This window comes from Rhea pennata, chromosome 1 (assembly GCF_028389875.1).
Source record: "Rhea pennata isolate bPtePen1 chromosome 1, bPtePen1.pri, whole genome shotgun sequence".
Taxonomy (NCBI): Eukaryota; Metazoa; Chordata; class Aves; order Rheiformes; family Rheidae; genus Rhea; species Rhea pennata.
Genome location: NC_084663.1, coordinates 14,285,171 through 14,301,621, shown reverse-complemented (window position 1 = coordinate 14,301,621; position 16,451 = coordinate 14,285,171). Strand labels below are relative to the sequence as shown.

The 16,451-nt window shown below is 36.6% G+C and overlaps 1 protein-coding gene across 1 annotated transcript in view; it reads left to right on the top strand.

The window, feature by feature from the left end:
• Nucleotides 1–243: 243 nt before the first annotated feature.
• The window catches only part of ORC5 (origin recognition complex subunit 5), a 77,141-nt gene continuing 60,933 nt past the window's right edge, over nt 244–16,451 (top strand). Inside the window, exons 1-6 of the mRNA XM_062598723.1 lie at nt 244–314; nt 1,806–1,900; nt 3,034–3,220; nt 4,775–4,867; nt 10,493–10,690; nt 13,987–14,061. Coding sequence (XP_062454707.1) covers nt 3,110–3,220; nt 4,775–4,867; nt 10,493–10,690; nt 13,987–14,061 — 477 coding nt within the window. The 5' untranslated portion in view covers nt 244–314; nt 1,806–1,900; nt 3,034–3,109. The remainder of the gene's footprint in view (nt 315–1,805; nt 1,901–3,033; nt 3,221–4,774; nt 4,868–10,492; nt 10,691–13,986; nt 14,062–16,451) is intronic.

The following is a 16,451-nucleotide window of genomic DNA, read 5'->3' as shown; positions in this document are numbered from 1 at the left end:
CTCCCTAAATTAACCGTAATGCCATCCTCTCCCGGCTTTTACCACAGGTCTCCAAAGCCACCTCTTTCCAGGGAGAGGTATCCCTCGTCACCCATGCGACAAGACACGGCCGGGCCCGCGCCCCCCTCAGCGCCCGCCCAGCCCTTTCCCGCCCTTTTCCGCTCAGCCGGGGAGACACTACAGCCACCAGCGTCAACTCCGTCACGGCGCATGCGCGCGCTCCGGGCCCCCTGCGCACTGGCGGGGAAGGCGGGGCGCCGGGCGTGTTGTGCGCACGCGCGGGAGCCGTTAGCGGGAGCCGGCGCGCGGACAGCGTGGGTGTGGGGAGCCGGGCGCGGGGCCGGCCGGGGGAGGCGGCGGGCCGATAGGACGGAGTGCAGCGGGGGGGTGGTGGGAGCAGGCGCGTCCCGGGGCGGGCGAGCGCGGGCCGCGCGGCCGTGCACCGGGCAGGGCTCCCCCCCCCACCCCGGGCCCAGGTGCCCGTCGCTCCGCGTGCTGCCGCCGTGGCGGCGCGTCCGGACCCGGGCAGGGGCCCCGCTGCGGGCCTGCCCCTGCTCCGGCGGGCTCTCCGGCTGGCCAGGGTCTCTGTAACGCCTGGCAGAACCAGAACCGCGCGGGTCTCCCCTCTGCTCTCTGAACTTTAGTTGCCGAGCGAATGTAAAAAGACCTGCCAGGCTGTGCGTGCTTTAGGAGCAGGGAACTGAGAAATCCTCTTAAATCATCAAATCCAGCCATGGTATCCAACCTGTGTTTCAGTTATGCTTTTTGTAACCTTTGCAGGATTCAGCTGGAAAATAAGTGCTTTCAGTCTGTGCTGGCCTGGTTGGCGTGCACATGCAAAGCCTCTGTCCTGTGGCTCCTGAGTTCAAGTGTCGGCTTATGCTAGGCCATTGGTGGCAGCACTGCCTTTAACCTGAGTGAATAGGTTCTTGCATGTTTTTCTCTAAACAAACACCCTTCCTCATGTGAACACTGGAAGGGGACCCTGTGGAAGAGTGAGATGCCTATGTAGAGTTGCGGGTTTTCATTCAGTGGCTTAAATGTGTTCAGTGTCAGTTGAGATGTAGCAGCGCAGTTGAGAAACATCTTTAGGGGCCTGGCAGAGGCAGTGTGATTACAGAGTTGTGCTTTTCTGTAGTGACGTTAGGAGGCAGGATAAGGAAAGTTAAAGTACCTCAAATGGAATTAGACATGTTTTTAGGGAACAGAGTCAAGCTCTAGAGAATGCAGTCAGGGAGCCAAGAGAGCTATCCTTATTCCCACATCCACACAACTCTTTTAGCTGTTTCTGAAGCTCTTCTCCTACCCCTTGTTGGTCTCCCAACAAGAAGGTTTGGAGATTATGGCCTTAATTTTGTCTTTCCCTCCATGTTATCTGTTCCTACTTTTACAGAGAGCAATCTTAATCAAACTATTAAATGTTCTGTCCCCTCCCTTATTGAGTCATGATTTGTATGGATACTGTGGACAGGCCTGTTCAAAGCTAATTTTGCTGCACTGATAAAATGACCAAATGTACCCCTGTCTTTGCAGGGAATAATTTTCCTGATATATATGTTTGTGGATTTGTCTTTCTGATAGCTGCATTTCTTCAGTTTCTCATACTTACTGTGATTGTCTTGTCCCGTCTTTCAAGTTGTTTCAGACTTAAAAATTTGCAATACCTAACTGTAGTTCTTGTTCTGTATGATATGATACATATGAATAGGTATAATTTGAGTAGATATAATTGCCATTAGTTGTGTTTTTAGGATTATCCTTTTTTTCCTTATTAATTCCACTTGTTTTTGTATTAATGATTACAGAACCCCTATTTTTACTTCAGGAAACACTGAAGGCAAGGTGTAAAAATAAAAGAAAAAAAATCTTCCACCAGAAGTGTGTATGGAAATACTTAATAGTGAGTTGTCCCAGAACAAATTCTTGGGGATTAGTTTAGTGTAACCCAGTATTGCTCTCTTCTTCAGAAAGTTTTCTGTTTCCCATACTATCTCTGATCTCTAGCTTAACTAATAATTTCTCATGTGGCATTCTGCTTACGCCCGGTGTATCACATTTGGTTGTAAATGCATATATTTAAATGCTTGTGGAGTGCCTTATATACCCCCCTTGATAACTTACAGAGACATCTGTCTGTTTATAAGATGTTATACTTTATTGTGCTAGCAAAACTTCCAAATTTTCTTTGCGGATGTCAGATTGTCTTACATTTGACAAAGTCAGACAGCAGCTCTTAAGGTTCCTTCAGTTCTCTCTATATGCTGTCCTTATCAATGCAGACAAATGTACCATCTTTCTAGTGCTTTGCCTATAGGTCCTAAAACCACTGTCTTTGACCAGTGTTTCATGTTCTGTTACTAAAATTCAGCCTTTCCAGTGCTCAGAAAACTTTCAGTCTTGCATGAGTAATCCCTGAATAAAAGGTAGACTGTGATAAATGCTATTTTTTTACTTAGCTGGTCTAATAATTGATCTCAAGCTGTTTTGGGGCAATTTTTCCAGACTTTACCATCAGCAGGATTTTCTTTACATGCCTGTGATGCTTTTATGCTTGGATAAGCTTTCCTGTTTACATCTGAAGAGCTATTATTTTGTCATCCTCATCTTTCCTTATGTCCTACCTCTTCTCTGTTATTTGTAAATCCTAACTTATTGGCTGTCCAGGGAGGTGATGATCTGTGACTAATCTTCTTTCCTCATTTTATTCTCTTGCTGCTTTTAAATATGTATATAAACAGAACAAAATATGTATTTCTCCAGTTAACTGAACTGTGACAATTCTTTGTTATATTCATTTATTCATATGCTGTATGCCTTTCCCTTTTTATTTGGGTTTCTGGATTGTGCCTTGTATGAAAACGTCTATATAATGCGTTGCGTGATAAAGTCCAATTTGATGAAACCTCTAAATCTGGCATAATTTTACTGTCAACCGTAGCTAGAATGTCAGTTTAGATTTTATGTCAATTCTTGTTTGTTTTCTTCTCTTATGTATATAACAGTAAATGTCAATTAAAATATTTTATTTTCCAGGTCATTTTGTTTTTTTCCCTGTACCTCAAAAGTGACACGCATGTTTAGGTGACTAACTACAGGAGCATCAATCAAAATGCCTAATCTAGAACATCCAGCGTATCCGGCAGATACACTGCTTCGCTTGGAAAGTTTAGTGCCTTGTCGTGAATCCCAAGTGTCCATGTTGCTGTCAATATTTGGAGAGGTACTGCTTTCTATATTGCATATTTGAGTAAAAAACAGAAGTTATTTCAGGAAAAACTAAGGAACTTTTTATGATGTCATGAACATATTTTGTCTACCTCTTTATTTTTGTGTTCTCCGTCTTTAACATCAGTGTTTGGCTGGTAGGTTGAAAGCTGTTTAGCAGCTGGAAGGAACCAGACAGATCTACAGCTGCTTGCGCCGTGCTGGCTTTGAAGAATTGTTTCATTACGATCTTGCTCTGTCTTTGCCAGTAATTCTTAGCTTCTTAGTGGTAGTACCTGGCTGTAAAGGCTGTCTTTCTCCCATCTAAAGTTGTTGGGGGTATTTTTTTTTGGTGGCAATGTAGAAATTGTGTTTTTTACTTGTCAATCTAGTATCTGCATGCCCAGTTGTAAATATGTGAAATTGTCGTGACTCTAAGAAATTCTATTGCTGGCCATGAGATATTTATTTGAAATAGCTGACTTGTTAATTGATTCTGTTACTGCTTGGCAAAGCTATGGTAAAAAGTGATGGAGGTTTTTATGTGCAAACGTAAAAGCAGTTGTAACATTGATGTACGTTCAATTAACAAAATAGAAATTTGTGTTTGTTTCTGTCTCTGCATTTAGTCGTAGGTAATATTATGTAAAACTTTAATGCTGCAGTTTGATGTATTTATTAGAGGTGTAATAAATAAGCCTTGTAATAAGCCTTCTTTTAAAAAAATAAAATGCAGATACTTAAATTCTTGCTAAATATGCAGAGTAGGATGTCTTCATATTTCTCACTAGAGAGTGCACTCATCTTGGATGAATTGAATATCATTGTTTTTCAAGAGCAGTGTTTGCTGAGTTATTTTTACGCTAGTTTTTTAAGTCAGTGTTCAAGATTCTTAGAAAAAACAAACAACGGAAAAGCAAATGCACAGTCAGAATGACATAAAGGGAAAATATAATAAATGGTTCAACCTGATCAACTTCTAATTTTAAGCTCCTTTTCTTGTAAAAAAATGACATGAAATATACAGTATCAGTACCATTAACAAATAGAATTATTGTATACAATGTTGCCTTATTGGTGAAGAGTAAACTTGTTTTCCATCTCTGTTTTCACCAAATCATTTAATTTTATTCTAGTTGATGCTAATGAAGAGAAGAACAGTTTGTAGTATTTGCAGAAGTTAGGGAGGTTTAAAGCATACAAACTTGTCCTTGCTAGGATATTGTTTCAGTTAGTTAATTAGTTCGAATTAAGAGCCCACTTTTTTTTTCCTTCTCCCCCCCCCCCCACTTTTTTTTAACATGAAAATTTTATCTTACTGTTGTAGAAGTTTCACTAGTAGCTTTATGCAAAGCTTGATTCTTGGGACTTACTCTCTTAGTGTTTTGATGATTACAGAATCAATGTGATCAAGTTTTATGTTGCATCTTAATTGACATATTTTATACTTAATGCCTCAATTTAAAAGTTAATGTTGTTTTTGGAGGAAAACTTGATTGGCAAATCTCCTATCTGTTAAGTAAAAAAGGAGAAGTATTAAAAGAGCAACAACAATTTTTTTTTTCCATAGCGTCAACAGTTTACTTTTCCATCCATCTTTATCTATGGACATACATCTAGTGGAAAGACCTATGTGATGCAAACTCTTCTAAACACGTTACAGGTAAGAATGTTTACACTGGATAGGGAATTTAGCATTTATTTGGAAGCAAAAGGTAATAAAATATAGCCCGTAAACTGGCTTCTACTTCCTAAAAATAATTTGTTTCCCCTGCCATCTCTGCCTTTTCAATTTAAAATCTGTTCCATTTACATCAGACTTTATCCTAACTGGTACACTTAGAGTGGTATGAAATAATACACGTTATGGAAAATTAGGCTTGTCGGCCATCATATTGGGATCCAACCCTAGGTTCCCGCTAAGACAGAAGTTCAAACTGAAATTAGGGTGAAATTAGTTTTAATGGTCCATGTACAGAAATTACAGCTCGAGCTGGCTGCCTCTGAAGAGGGACCCCAAACAAAGAAATTCCTGGCAATTATACCCTTACAATCTAAATTTCCCTGCCTCTCGCACTATGGTTTGGACCAATTGTAAAATTTAGGTCTGGAGTCTTCTCATGTTTCATTGGGTCCTTTCATTGCTTCTAGGCAGGCCTTAAAGAAATTTCTTTCTTATCTCTGCAGCTTCCCTTGTTGGACAGTTAGACTTCCTTATCTTTCCAGCTTGAACCAGATTTGGGACCTTCTTTTACTTAACTAGGTGGAAAGTTCACAGCTTGTGGCCTGAGGCTTCAGCAAACTTAGCTACTAAAGCTAAGTGAGTGATGCTAAGTGATAGACAGCCTCAGTTCAATATTCTTTAACAACACATTAAAATTCAATATATATCATAATGACTTTTCTAAGAAAGCTAAAAAATGCCAACTTTGATTCTGCTCTCTGAGAAGGAGTTAATCTGAAAGAGCTTCCAGTGAAAAGTGAGTACTTGTATGATGATTCCAATTTGATCTTGAGTCACTTACAGTATACCTTTTTTGAATCTTATAATTCTCCTTTAAGCTTATTTTACCTGTATGTAAAAAAATACCCATGCAAGTTTCACACCTGTAATTCTGGTGATACCTGGTAGTCCCAGTATCATTCAAGGAACTCATTTGGAAATGTTGTCTACAGAGTAACAGACAGTTGACACACTAAGCTGTTCTTAGCCTAATGAGGGGTAGTAGCCAAGTGCAGGAGAAGCTGTGAGAGAAAAGAGTAACAGTGAAATGACTTTGCAGTAGTGGAATTTTTATTTTACTTGTTTTGTGTTAACAAACTGAATTATGTTACATTGGATGTATGAATTTATCTAAATGTCAGCTTAAAAGCTTGAACTCTACTATGATCATTAAAAGTACTCAAACAAACAATTTTGCATGTTTGCTGAAATTAAAAGAAAATTGAGTTTATCAAATAGTGAAAATCACTGTCTGAATACCAGGCAACTGGTTCTTTCTGATACTGATAGTTTCTTCTGCAGACTGAGGGAGAAAGTTGTCTTGATTTCTGCATATTGGGTTACTTCAAGTCAGTTCCCTTGTAAAAGCAGGAAATCTCTCTTTTGCTTTGAAAAAAGAAAAAATTATAAACCTCCTCTGAATTATATTTTCAGAATCTTTTTGACAATAAGAATTTTATGTTTTAATTTATTCTACATCCTCAAATACAGCTTGGTGTTAAAACAAGTAAAAAGAAAAAGGACGCAGGGTGCCATTGTTTTTCAGAATTTTTGAACTGTTCAATAGCTTGAATAAATATTTGTAGATAGTGTTAAAGCTACATGGTTACCAAAAAGTGAGCTATATCAACTAATGGGAATCAGCAATTTTTAAAAATAAGTAGAATACAAATGCAAAGGAATATGTGTGTCAAGGATTCCTGTTTTCTAATTAAAATCGTCTTGATTTTAAATTGACTTATGCCATGTAGGCAATCTAGAAGATAAATATATATGCACATCTTTCAAACTAAAATCTTTTAACAGAAGACCTAATTAAATGTATTAAATGCATCACCCTTGAATTTAACTTTTAAATGTTAACTTAATAGGAGGAATATAAAGTATATTGCAAGTTTCTTACTAGATTACCAATAATTTTACAATATAATTGATGTAAACTATAACTGGTCAAACCTTAAATTTAAGTGGTGTATTTGCTTTCAGTGACTTACTTGAAAGTGGAAGGTGGTGAATATGTAGTATTTGAATATATAAGGCAAACATACAGCCTTATGTGTTGGATATTAATATAGATTTTTAACTTTCCAGTAGACCAACAGTTTATTTTGCAAACTTGTTACATCCAGGTAACAAGAATGTGCGTGTGTGTGTGTGTGTGTGTTGAAATATAATACAAGCAACCTAAGACAAGACAACTTGTAAAAGCTAAAATTTGAAACAGTTTGAGAGCAAAGCTAGCTTACCTTTGTCAGTCCAGTAGGTTTTGTTTTACTAATGTTGCTACTGGTTTTCTTCATACTTTTTTAGCTAAAAGTTATACACTTACAGATTTTTATGTATTAGTAATGTAATCAAAGGCCTGGTACATGATGTTTTTTTTTAACAAAAGCCTTTGTTTTGACTTGTCTGAAATTAAAATGATATTTTTTATATATATGTGATGAAGACTACATTTTTAGAATTTAACCCTTGATAGGATAGGAAAGATGCATTCTTAGGTGTGTTTTTTTTTCACAAAGCTTGGCATTGCCAGATCTTTTGCTGATGGGATGGATCTTGTTCTCCCAAGCCAGTACTGTTGCTGCTTCTTCCTGTACAATCATCCCCTCTAACATTGTATATTCTTCTTCAGCTTCACCAACTAACATAATAAACTTCCTTCTTGGTTCCTGCTTTTAGAAGATGGTTTAGGAGTAGGAAAGAAGTAGGTCAGGCAGGACTGAGAAGGCAGATGCTCTTGGAACATGTGAATTGGAAACTACTGAGAGTTCCTTGGGCAATTTTGAGTTTTGGATGTGATATTTCTAGCAACTAGGACTACAGAACTCTTGAACACTTTAGTGGAAAAAAGAATTCTTTAATGCTGTCCATTGGGAGATGAGTTATATTCTTGATGATTAATACTGGAGTTATTACCGAAAGTAAGAATTCTGTGAGGAACACTCTTATTTTATTTTCAGGACCATTGGCAGAGAACTTGCTCTTTAAAGGTCACATGCAGTCTTGTTTTTGAGGATCTGAAATACCTAGAAATAGAGTTTTGCTGTGGCTGAATGCATGATTGACGGGCACCACGCAGAAGAGGGTTTGCTCTGGGGTGCTCCCCAAGAGTTAAGGTACCCCAGGTGCACCCTGGGCTGGAGCCAGCACACTGTGGGGTTGCTGTAGCCTGGGGGCACACCCACTAACAACTCTATGATTGACAAGTCCAGACAAAGGAGAAGTGACACCACAAACCCACACCACAGACATCTTGGTGCTTTGGAGCTATTCCCTTCCCAGTAACCTGCTAAGGGCACTTTGTTACCGACTGAGCAGTGTGTGGGCTGAGCATGAGGTCACCTGCTGGTGTGCACCCTGGCATTGACTAGAGCCACGCAGCTTTGGTGTAGCTGTGGGCTGGCATTGCTCTGATTGGGTAAAAAGAGAGTAAGCCACATATGTTTGGTGTGAACTTGGACCCATGGTCAGCTGGTCTGCAGACCTGTGAATCCACTTACCAGCAAGGATTCCCCTAATGTCAACAGCATGGTGAGGAGAAACAGGGGAAAACTATCCTGGAAGGGTGGTCCATAAGGAACAAGAGCAGTTGTTGTATCATGCACCCGTGACTGAACTGTAGAGCTCTGATATGTATATATATTTTCAGGTTTGTTTTATTTCTAGCTTTGCTATATTGTTAGTTTTGTTATAACCTCTTAGCTCTAATAAATTCTCACATTTGACAAATGATGGTCTCTCAAATTCAGTACAGCCAACACTGGAATCCAAGAGTCCTGAATGCCCCTCCAGTGGCATGTCACAACACATTAAAAAAAGAAAAAAAGTTTCTTGAAGAATTTTGTAGGGAAGTACAGCCTTAAGTCCCTTCCAGTGTTGGCAGAGGACTTTTAAGTCCTAGATTCTTGCTTTGTTCTTACTAGTTTTACTCTTTGTTTTAATTTTCATGAAGCAGGGTTTAAATTCCTCTGAAGTTGAAGAAGAATCATAGAAATTTCCATCTAAACCCATCAGTGCCCATGCTCTTGTTAGTCAAGAAATTCAGGGACCTAAATCCGGTGATAGGTGTCTATCTCATGCCGAAATCACATTTGACCTCACAAGCTTCCACTGGTATGTTCTGATAGCCCTGATGCTTTAGGCTTTTTGGGGGGACACTCACAGATCTGCAGGACTGGTTTTTATGCAAAACATGGTGATTTTGTCCCTTTCATTAAAAATTCTGCAGAAGGAAGAGGGGATGATAGTCATGTTCCTTTTTCACACACTAGCCTATGTTTGTAATGTAATGCAACCCAGCTGTAAAACATTCAAAGATGCATCGAAGCCCCAGAAAGGAATAGGATTTAAGCAGCAATTTTCTCTAGAGCTTGTTATTGCCAGGTGGCTCCTACTTAATGGGCTGACTGTTGTAATTTGCTTTGAAGCACCTAATTTTCTTTCTCTAATGGAGGTGCAGGACCCTCTATAGGTGCTTTTGTAGTTGCAGTCCCCACTTTTAAATAGTGTTCAAAAGGATGCTTCTTAGTATATGTTGTTTGAGTGAATTGCTAGTATGTGCTCGCACTTTCCCACATCTGCTGAATCATATGTCATGTATTGTATTTTAAGTAGAAAGACTGGAATGAAACAAACACTTAGACTTTTTATGTACTGGAGTTTAATTTTGCAAGTAATGTACATGTATCCCAGTGATCAATACTTTCCAGAGGTTTTAACATTAAGTGTGAGAAAGAACATATGCTTTATCAAAGAGTGTGGAGTTATGCAAATAATCTATTTTTTAAAAATATAGCTGCTAGAAAATTACCTTTTTAGCTGTATGCAGATTTTAATACTGGTACTATGTTGTAGTCTTTGGTGTTTTCTTTTTATAGACCAAAGAATTCAGCTTTTCAGCATTAAAAAGTTGGTACTTACTGCTGGCAATCAATAAAATACACTTTTATCTTATACTCTGTCTTTTCATATGCCCTTTGCTCTGAAAATATCTTGGTTTCTAAAACTGCTTTGTGCAAGCAGGCTGATTATATGCTTCTGCTGTAGGTGCCTACGCTTTATTTTGGGACCGTTTGTATGCAATGAATGCCAAAAGCATTCAGAGTTATTTTGCAGAGTTTTTTAGTTGCACTGCTAGATTACTTTCTTTCTAGTGGAAGTTTAAGAATTCCTTGTTATACAGATATTATAATTTATAATGGATTATGTTAGGAAACTGTAATATGTTGAAATTGCCTAGATTTTTTTTGATCAACATGCTTTTGTTTCTTTGTATTGCTCTCAAAAGAGAAATTTTGAAACATGATCACAAAATATACTTTGTGTTTTATTTTAGGATTTGTCAGATCTGTTCTCTTGAGCTTTGTGTTATGTAATATTTTGACTAGATACATAAATAATCATTCTCTTTTGGCAAAATTTCAGTATATGCTCTATGTTCTGCTAATGGGATGTGGTTTTCTTGCAGTGCGTCATCTGGAAGCAAAAACTGAGCTTTTGATTTTGGAGTATTTATACTGAAAGAGCCAAATTAGGTTTTATCTTGTTTCTTCTCCTCTTCAGCTTCCTCATGTGTTTGTGAACTGTGTGGAATACTTTACTTCAAGACTTCTTTTAGAAGAAATTCTCTTCCAGTTGTCAAACTGTTCTTCCGACACAAAACATGCTTCTCATGTGCTTTGTGATACTTTCAATGACTTTGTACGTCTGTTTAAACAAGCCGTTACTAGTCAAGATCTCCAGGATCAAACATTATACATTGTAAGTAATTTATTTTTTTTGTTCCAGTTTCATTCTGCTTAAGAGAGTGGGAGTAATTGTTATCAATATTTTATATGTGAAATGTATACATTATTTATCAGTTTTCATAAAGTGTTTCTCTGGATTTTTTTCAGAAGCAGTTGGTGTTAATTAGATCCTTTCAGTTGGTTTACTAGATTTAGATGTGGTTCTATATTCTTCCTGTTTATAGAACTTCTTATACACAAAATCTAGATAACTACCACAACTAATAGATAGCTAATAGATAGTTTATAATTAGATAATAAGTCATGCTCATCTGCTTTTTTTCGTGAAGAAAATTCAAAAACGAGAAAACGGGAACGAAGGAGGAAGTGAAGTGTGTAGCAGACAAGTGACAAGAATAGGTTAAGTAGAATAGATAGAAGTTAGAAGTCATATTAAGGAATTAAAATTCATAGTTTTCAGTGGTGTTGAAGTCTTATGTCTCCAACTACACTTGTAGCCTTCAGCAATAAGAAGAGATTTTTAAACTGAGATGGGAAGGAAAGAGGGCGATGAAAAGAAATAATTTGTTGATGTACTAAATTGGAAGAAAGAGGCAATCCACAGAAAAAATATCCAAATTGAGTAATTGAATCAGTATAGTATTATAATATTAGTATTTTTGCTTCTGTGATAATATATCAAGGAGTCAGAATTTTCACTGTTGTACACAGAATTACTGTTGTGATAGCTTTTATTGCACGAACGGATAAAGACAGAAACAAATTTCAGGCAAATAAGAGATATGAAAGAATGACTCCTCAAAACTTTCTTTTTTTCTATCTCTTTCACTTGGTTAAATAAAATCTATTAGTTTTGCTGAAAAACTTGACCTCTGTAGTAATAATGATATGTAACTGCATATCTGAAAATGGACCAACAAGAAATGTGAACTGATTTTCCATCTAGCATTAAGAATTGAGGATTTGTTAAAAGAGATCAAATTGATTATTTGACTAAAATTGAAAATGATTCAAGATTGAAAGCTTAATGACGCTGAGTAATCACTTACTATATTTATCACAGCAATTGAGCGTATTGCTTTGCTTTTTTGTAGTTGAATAAGAAGTTCATAATTATGCTGAAAATTCTTCATTCTGTTTCACTGGTTATAGTTAAATATATTTTATATTCATTTAAAATACTTAACTACTGGGTAAAGTAACTTCATATTATGTTTAGTAGAAAGAGTAGTAATCTCATAATTTCTTACAGCTTTTAAAGTTAATAAATCTGACTTCTTAAGATTTAAATGAGGAAAAAAAGCAGCGATACAGGATATAAGAAGTTATTCATAGATGTTTCATTTTAATTTACAGTTATGAAAGTGATACTGGTATCTTTCAACAATTCCAGAAGAATGATATTTATCATTAAAATAAGTGGTAAGGAATTTCATAAAATACTTCATATAATGAAGTTTTACATTCAGATTAATATCTGAATTTTTTTAAAGAAATGTTCTACTTCAGAAAAGAATGACTTATATGTTACACTAAAATTAGTATCACTCAGAAAACTAGAAAGTTCTTGAACGCTAATTATAGAAAACAAGGCATGAAATACTTAGAAAGGTTCAATTGTATCAGGTAAGTAGTTGCTAAATTAGAAGAACTAAATATTAAATTAGCTTTTCACTTTTGTTCTGCATGGGAACAGACAGGAGTAGGGGAAATCAGGTTGTGTATGTTAACCTGTGTCATCTGGATTTATTATGGAGTTATTTAAATTGAGACTGATGAACAAACTGCATGCTAGTAACAAACTGGCAAACTTAATTTATTCTATTTCATTTTGGTATCAAATAATGTTATATTTCAGCCCAGTTAATTCAGAGTAAATCAAGATAAATGTTTGCTCTCAAGCAAAGGATTCTAAGTGTTTCTCTTGAACCAAGCATGGGTATTGAATGCTTGTGATTACTTGTGAAAAATGAATTTATTCATTCTAACTACCTGAAAAATTGGACCAGATGCAGCTTGGATTCATTCTTACATTTAGACTATTTACCACTTTGCGTAAGTAACATGCTGCTGTTTTTAATGTAACTTAGCAGTTCAGTTGTAAAATGTAAAGCTCTTTAAAACAACTGTAGCATAAGAAATCTTTAGTAAAACTGAAAAATAAGGCAGATGTGCATTTTTAGGCCATTCGGTAGACTCTTTCTGTCAACTGCTTGCAGTATTCCACAAGCCACCATCTCAGTCTGTTATACACCCTTATTTTGTTTCCCACTTAACTGAGAAACAAGATTCACTTAAGTCAAGAACTAAAAACTTGATGTTCAGTAGTTGAATATTACTGGGTCTAATAACCAGTATTTTATTAGTAAAAAATGTGTAAACTATTTGCAGTGGATTTTGATTAAAGCTAGTCAGTAACTTAGTTGTCTTCATCTATGAAGTCAGTTATCATGTGAACCGAATACAAGTGTTAATATAAAATCGTACCTATTTTATTGTACTATTAAAGGAAGTCCCAGGAAATGTGAGCTTTGATTACAGAGATACTATTGTATCACATTTCGTTCTGTACTGTATGATTTCAGATACCTTTTATATTAGTTGGTTTTCCACATAAGATTCTTTTAGCATAGGCAACAGAAATGATAGATGTCTTAATATTTTGATGTGGAAATATAAAATGTAATTTCCTAAGGATGTATAGCATCTCTTTCGACAGCAATAATCCAGAAGAAGTAATGAGTTTCAAAACTCAGTTTTATATTGAGTGGTAAATAAAACAGAAATATGTTTCTATTCTCTTTTTTTCATTCCCCTTAAGATTTTAAGAGTACTGGGAATAAAATTTTTGCTGAAGGATAACTGTTAGTGTTTTCAGTTGAGCAATGCTTCCTCTATTTCCTGTGTGCTCAGAAGTATGTTAGTTATTTAGAAAAAGTGGTTCCTGTTTAAACTGTAGATATGCTGCGTATCTGTTACTACTACATAGGGTTTACATAGAATACGAAGAATTTTCTAAAGTTCTAGGCTGTAGCAAGAAAAGTTTCTCTCAAAACAAATTTCAGCTCTATGAATCCCAGATGACAGCTGGAAAAATGGAAAATATTAAGTAGCGGCTCACATTTATTTCTGAAAAATAATTTCATAGTGGAAAAAGGTGGGTCTTTTACTGCTCTAACAATTGTACAGTGCATGTGAGAATGCAGACTAACATTGTCTATATAATGAAGGGGTTTTTTGTCTATATAGTGAAGGGGTTTTTTTTGTTTATATAGTGAGATTTTTGTTTTGTTTTGTTTTTGCTAAAAGGTACTGGATAGAGCAGAGCAGCTAAGGGAAATGGAGGCAAACATCCTGCCGGCATTTCTTAGGCTTCAGGAACTGGTAAGTACCTGGAAAAAATTAACGTATTTTTCCTACACATTAAAAGTAACCTAACAAACTGTATCTGTCCATCTAGGGTCACTGGTTATGAAAAGTATTTCTTTAGAGGAGAATAATTGTGGAGTGTCTTTTTTTTTCTTCCCTCCTCCCCTCCCCTTTTTCTGCAGAATGATCAACTTTAAGGACAGTGATACAAAACCAGAAGCCAAACCAGAATTTAAACTTTGGCAGACGGTTCTAACGCTCTCTCAATTTTAAACAAATTTCATTTAATAATAATCTTATTTTACAATATCTGCTCTTTCCTAGATTCTTTTCAGGGTGTTTCAGATACATAGCTGTATTTTATAGAATATTTTTGATTTTAAGGAGAATATGAAATTTTTCTGTTCTTCATTAAAATTTTATTCTAATTGCTAAAAACTCCTCAAAGATAAGTCTCAGGAGGACTCTAATCTATAATGAGAAGCTTAAACAGAACTCCTCTTGGCTTGACATAAAAAAAAGGGGGGGGAGAAGGAAGGAGAAGCCTTTTTAGAGTCTGTCAGCTGTTTGTGTGGGAGTCTTAAAGTCTACTTCTGCATCAGCTGCTCATTCAGAGAGCTACAAATTCAATGAGTTCAGCATTGGTAGCATGAATTTGCAATTCAGGAGACATTTGTTTTCCTCCAGTTTGTCCCATGTGGAACTTCAGAACGCTGCGTGATGGCCTTCCTGACAGTCACTGTGCCGCTAGCTGTTTGGTTGCGGCTGAACCTGCACAGCTCTTTATGATGGCAGACAGTTTTTGCACATTGTATTGCAATCACAATAGAAGTGTTTACCATTGGGGTAAACCACTAATTTTTCCCCTTGCTTTGGAGTCTCAACCATGTCTTTCCAAACATACTTTGGAAAAACAAAATACGCTGCATTCTTTGAAAGTGAGTTGAAAACAAAACCAGGAGATAATGGTACTTTGAAATACCCGAACACCTAAATAGAGGAAATTATACTTGTTATCTCAAGACTTCTGAATGATACTCTTAGTTTTCTGGTGACATTGGTTTCACCATTAGTTTCACTGATTCTGCTGTTTACTGAATGAAGACAGATTCATAGCTGTGTTTTTAGTCCTGGCAAGTGATGTGTTTTCTGCCCTTATTATCTGTTCTGCCCGTGTTCTGTGGGTTGGAACCCCTCAGCCAGAAGCAACCTATCTACTAGAGACTAAAGGCAGAAAGCTTAGGATTATGATTGCTGTTCAGGGACTAAAAAAGCAGAGGCTAAGACTTACATACCCTAAAGCACCCTCAAGTTCAAGATTCACCTCTAACTACTGAGAGTCCAGGTACAAAAGAGGTGGATTCTGGACTGAAGTGTTGTAAAACGTTGTGCAGGGGAAGTTGCAGAGAAATGGAGGTTGTAGAGAAACACCTAGTGCATCTTTTTTTTTTCATGCTCGGAAGAGAAAACTTCGTTACTGGATGATTATCTCTGAAAATGGGTTGTAGAACGCTTGGTTTCTGTGAGGACTATGGCAGAAAGTAGTCAGGCTATTGGAAGATTTATCGGGAATCGAGCTGAATTGAACTTAGTAGTTTTCTCATCTAAAATTGTAGGAAGCTTCCTACACAATTGAAAAAAACTTACAGAAAAAGGTTCTCCTGACAAAATGAAGTTGCCTAAAAGCAGAGAAGGAAAAACAGTAAAGAATATGAGCAGTGCTGTTTTGAGAAGAACTCAACCAGTGGCCAGATCAAAGTTTTTTTTTCCTGAATTTCACATAAAGAGAAGTAACATTTTTTTTTTCTCTGTTGAGGTGGTTCACACCTAATATTAGAAATACTGTCATACATAGGTAAATGTTTTAAGAGCATCCTTTCTGGCATTTTCTGTAGACACTGTCTAGGAATTTAAACTGTAGACTTTGGCATTCTCAGAACTTACTGAAACCTACATAGGAGCTGTGTAATATGGAAAGAAAGGCAGTTTTCTAAAATCTGCTGTTCACACTCACTGAGAAGGAAATTTATCTCCTTTTTAAAGTGGCCCATTTACCTCATGAAAATTCATGGCTGTTTGTTTTTATAGATACGCTGCAATTGAAGTGGTTACTTTCTCTTTCTTAGCTCATTCTTTTGAGTTTGTGTTATACTTTATATTTTTGTTTTGAATTTTAAAATTTTGTATTACTTTGATATTTTGAAAAACTTGTTCTGTCAGGTTATTTCCTGTTTTTTCGTATGAATTGCTTCAATAATTCTGAAATTTCTTTCTTGAAGAACCATGTTTGAAAGCGTCTTTTTTTTTAATGCTGAATTTTTAGTACACTTGCAAAAATCTTGCAGAAAAAGAAGAATCAAGCATCAGCTTCCCAGGTTAGTTAGTTTCATCTTAAAAAACTTATA